This window comes from Corylus avellana, chromosome ca7 (genome assembly GCF_901000735.1).
Source record: "Corylus avellana chromosome ca7, CavTom2PMs-1.0".
NCBI lineage: Eukaryota > Viridiplantae > Streptophyta > Magnoliopsida > Fagales > Betulaceae > Corylus > Corylus avellana.
This window is the reverse complement of record NC_081547.1, coordinates 26,538,385-26,543,581: the sequence shown is the minus strand read 5'-3', so window position 1 is coordinate 26,543,581 and position 5,197 is coordinate 26,538,385. Positions and strand designations below refer to the sequence as shown.

The following is a 5,197-nucleotide window of genomic DNA, read 5'->3' as shown; positions in this document are numbered from 1 at the left end:
TGAATCCCCTTAAGAAATTACACCCGGCACAGTAATTAATTATTTTGTTATTAATGATTCTATTTGTTAATCAATTTTGGAAGATTTTTATTTTCTATATTTTTAAAAGTGTTTTAGATTTAAGTTGTTTATTAATGATAAATGCTAGAGGTCAATAAGTTTTTCATATTTGATACATGAGAATTGAGAAGTACTAGAGAGCCAAACAAATGAATCTAGAAAAATTTTCAAACTATGTGGCAAGGGTTTTTAATTTTTTTTTTTTTTAAAAAAATGCTAGAATCTAATAAAAACTCCACATTTTACCAATAAAAGTCCATGTAGCAAGATGCCACATCATATTTTTTGTAGAGAAAAAAGACAACAAAAAGAAGACGCATTTATGAACAAAATATGCAGTTTTTATCAGATTCTAGCTTATTTTTTAAAAAAATACAATTTTCTCTTTTTTGTCTGCCACTCATGGTCTGCCACGTCAGTTTGAAAATTTTTCTAGATTCATTTATATGGCTCCCTACCACTTCTCTTGACACATATTTTCTTATAAATTCATTAGATCAACTATTAGATTTGTGGGGTCTACTATTGACTTATTTGATGTTCATATAAGTTTACAAATCTAATTATTGATCTGTAAGATGAGACGAGCCAAATATGAAAAGAATACTGACCCATAACATTTCATTATTAATATATTTCTTTTAAATAAAAAATGAAAAGAAAAGAGAGAGAATACAAATTTTAACCGCAGCAAATATTTTTCCAACTATTTAAATAGTTACGTTTATTTTAACAGAAAATAAATTTTGACAAAAGAAATATTTTCAGCGCAGCCATGGTGTTACAGACTTGGAGTGATGAAGTGGGGACCAGTTTTTCAGGTGACGACAATCTTCTCCTTCCCTGCACTTTCCTACCTGTACCCTTTTGTCTACTTTTTTTATCCTTCCCCTTCTAAATTTCTCACCTCGTGTTTCCTCTCCCTCTCTCTCTCTCTCTCTCTCTCTCACTTTGCATGAACTCTTAGGTTCCTTCCACTTTCGCTTCCAATTCAATCATGGCGTCGTCACCGATCGAAGAAGGTACTCTCTCTCTCTTTCCCTTATCTCAGTCCTTTGCTTCAATTACTTCGATTATTTTGGCGATCCATCCGGACCGATTATTCTTGTTGCTGCATATTATAGCTGCTCTGTTGGGTTCGTGGGAAAATGTTTCCCTGGAAAAGATTTCTTATCAATGATTTAACTTAGAGAATATGTAAATTAAACTGATTTTTTCCTCTGAAACAAAAGAAACGGAGCTAAAGAAAGTTGTTAGGTATTTTTGACTTGTGATATGCATGAGAGATTGATCTTGGATGTAATTGAATGAGTAGGAGTTGAGAGGGACTTAGAGAAGGGAGTGGTGGCTCCACCGCGAAGTCTAAATCCTCTCGCTGAGCCGTCACCGACGCCGTCTCCGTCGTCGACAGCTCCGGCTCTGGTCCTGTCCAATTCCGGTAAGCGGATTGATCAGGCGGGGAAGAAGAAGTACGTGAAGCAGGTGACGGGGCGGCACAACGACACCGAGCTGCACTTGGCGGCACAGCGCGGGGATCTGGCCGCGGTGAAGCAGGTGCTCCACGATATCGATTCGCAGATGGTGGGAACTCTGAGTGGCGCAGAATTCGACACGGAGGTCGCCGAGGTCCAGGCTGCGGTTGTGAATGAGGTCAATGAGTTGCAAGAGACAGCACTGTATAAGGCTGCCGAGAAGGGGTACCTTGATATTGTGAAGGAATTGTTGAAGTATTCGAGTAAAGAGACTCTCACGATGAAGAACCAGTCTGGGTTCGATCCATTGCATATAGCTGCAAGTCAAGGGCACAATGGTAATTGATCAAGTAGTTTTTCTTGTTTTGATTGTGGGCTTTATAAATTTGAATATGGCTATTTTAGTCTGAATCATGGTAAAGATTGTAACAAGAAGAAAATTGATTTCATATGGAAAAATTGTACGAAGGGCTTATATAAGGTATTGACGGTTGAGCTCTTTTTTTATTGCAATCAAGAGATTTAGCTTACAACTTGATGAACTACGAGGTTCTTTGCAGGAGGAAAAGGATGTCTCTGCAGTCATCCTTCCTTGAATGCGTCTTTAAGGATTGATATCAAATTTCAGAATGTATAAAGCATAAATTTTAAATAAAATCAATTTTATGGAAGAGAAATATTCTAATTGACACCTTACCACAAAAGTTAGCAGTAACAGAAGTTGTGATCTCTGGCTTTTCAGTATTAGGCTTATATACTTTGTGAAGAGATTATTATTTATCAAAAAGGAATGTGGGATGAAGTGTCATTTCTAGTGGCAACTCTCCCCTGTACTACTGGGTTTCCAGTTGTTGGTTTTATTGCTTTATCCCTGGTCCCTTTTTCAATCTTCAAGATGATAAGTTTCCATTTCATCTGCTCAAAATCATCAAAGTATGAACATTGCAATAAAGAATTGAATGTTATAGTGACAACTTGTGTAAGATATGCATCCAGTTGAAATTTTTCTATTTTCCATAATAGACGGTGCACTCATGATGATTCTTCTGTCACAGCCATTGTCAAGGTGCTTCTAGATCATGACCCTGGGCTCAGCAAAACAATTGGCCCAGCAGGTGCGACTCCTCTTATATCTGCAGCTACAAGAGGCCATACAGAAGTAGTGAATGAACTGCTGTCAAAGGATTGTAGTTTGCTGGAGATCCCTCGATCCAATGGGAAAAATGCATTGCATTTGGCTGCTCGACAGGGGCATGTTGACATTATAAAATCATTACTGAGCAAAGATCCACAGTTAGCACGAAGGACTGACAAGAAAGGGCAGACTGCATTGCATATGGCTGTAAAAGGGCAGAGCTGTGAGGTGGTCAAATCACTTCTCGACGCTGATGCTGCTATTGTTATGCTTCCAGATAAAAAGGGTAACACAGCATTACATGTAGCCACAAGGAAAAAGCGAGTAGAGGTACCATATCTTGGCTTATCCTGCACTTTTTGTTTAAATATGTATCCTTTGAAAGGTTCAACTGTTCACATATCTTTTGAATGTTACAAATATTAGTCAATGGCTTTAATTCACATTTTGTGTTTAAAGGTTTTTCAGTTCTTAAAATAAAATTTGCTTTTACGGGTTGGAGGGGGGAGGTTACTTGCTTAACTAAAACTTAACTTCATCTGCCTGAATGAATATTTCAATTGGCACACCGTGTCTTTCAATGCTGGCACTCTTGATCCCTGCAGGTGTCTAGCTTGTATTTTCTCATTCCAACTATCCAATTAACATCTCTCTGTGATGTACTTCTGCTTCTTATTCGCTAGTCTCCTGTAAATGAATACATCTCACCTTGTCATCATTTCTTTCATTGATTCCCTGAAACATGAAAATTTCATCCTGCTCAAGTCCTCTACTATTAGTGCTTTCCTCATATTTTAGCACTGCTCCAGGAAAAAATTATGTATTAGTTTGTTCTGTTTACATATCATGTTTATTTTTCTTAAAGCTATTTCCTCCATATTTGAATTCACTATTCTGCATTTGTACTAACAACATGAGCAAAGCAAGCCACACCAATTGGCCATATATTAGACTAAAATTATCTGACTTCTGCATGGTTTTCTACATATGACAAGTTTATAAATTATATCATCATGCATCTCTCTCCCCTCCTCTCTAGGCATACAGATTACTCATTTGATTGCATCTTCCATTTGTACATGCTTCCTATAATTTGAAGTGTACACATAGATGTAGGGGGGAAATTTTTGCCTAGAATTGATGTTTCCTATTCTCCTTGCAGATAGTAACTGAGTTGCTATCCCTTCCGGACACCAATGTTAATGCACTGACCAGAGAGCACAAAACAGCTTTAGACATAGCTATAGATCTTCCCCTTTCTGAAGAATCCACAGAGATAAAGGAGTGTCTTCATAATTATGGTGCTCTCAGAGCTAATGAACTGAACCAGCCAAGGGATGAATTGAGGAAAACTGTGACTCAAATTAAGAAAGATGTTCATATCCAGCTTGAACAAACAAGGAAAACTAACAAAAATGTTCATAATATTTCAAAAGAGCTCAGAAAACTTCACCGAGAGGGGATCAACAATGCCACCAACTCAGTGACTGTGGTGGCTGTACTCTTTGCTACGGTCGCCTTTGCAGCTATTTTTACTGTGCCTGGCGGGGATCATGACGATGGATCGGCTGTGGTGGTGAGCAGTGCTTCTTTCAAAATCTTCTTCATCTTCAACGCCATCGCACTTTTTACATCCTTGGCTGTTGTGGTTGTTCAAATTACGCTGGTTAGAGGTGAGACAAAAGCGGAAAAACGAGTAGTGGAGATAATAAACAAGTTGATGTGGTTGGCTTCCGTGTGCACTTCGGTGGCATTTATGGCGTCCTCTTATATAGTGGTTGGCAAGAAGCACGAGTGGGCTGCAGATTTGGTTACTGCTGTTGGGGGAGTGATAATGGCTGGGGTTCTTGGTACTATGACTTATTATGTGGTGAGGTCAAAGAGGAATCGTTCAATAAGGAAGAGGGAGAAGAGGAGCGGATCCAACTCCGGGCATCACTCTGATTACTCCAACTCAGCAGTCGATCCGATCTTTGCCCTTTGATGATTATAGAGATTGTGAAATGCATGCTGAACGAGTACGTAAGTGTTCGGTGTGCCTTTTAAGAGTAGCTTTGGACTTGATAAGAAACAATTATAGCTCTGCCATTAAATTCCTGTGCACGTTTATGTATTTGATTTTTCTTCTTTTCTTTCGGTCCAATACTCCAAATGATATAATCTCTTTACTTGTAATATTAGAGAGAAACTGGGGATGGACTCTTAACCATGGACCCAAAGATCTCAGTCGTCTGTACAGGCTGCATATTTACGGTTGGAACTGCCTTTACTTTCCAATGGACATTGGCTAGAAAATTAGTGTGTTAGGGTTGAAGGATTTAACCAATTTAATTAAATGGGTTGAATTAAAGTAGACTTATAGTCTTATACTCATATTTTGACTTGACTCAAATGTTACTGGCGGCATTTGAGGTTGGCAATTTTTAATATGATTTGTAAACTTGACACGATTTCAATAAAAAAATTAGGGTTGAGGTGTTTGACCCGTTTAACTAAATGAGTTGGGTTAAAGTTAGTCTATATAGTTCTA

The 5,197-nt window shown here is 38.1% G+C and overlaps 1 protein-coding gene across 1 annotated transcript; it reads left to right on the top strand.

Moving 5' to 3' along the window:
• Nucleotides 1–948: 948 nt before the first annotated feature.
• Nucleotides 949–4,944, top strand: LOC132186981 (ankyrin repeat-containing protein ITN1). Its single transcript, XM_059601113.1, has 4 exons — nt 949–1,082; nt 1,376–1,870; nt 2,588–2,997; nt 3,830–4,944. Exons 1-4 carry the CDS (start codon nt 1,058–1,060, stop codon nt 4,649–4,651), a joined length of 1,752 nt encoding a protein of 583 aa, XP_059457096.1. The 5' UTR covers nt 949–1,057; the 3' UTR covers nt 4,652–4,944.
• Nucleotides 4,945–5,197: the final 253 nt, after the last annotated feature.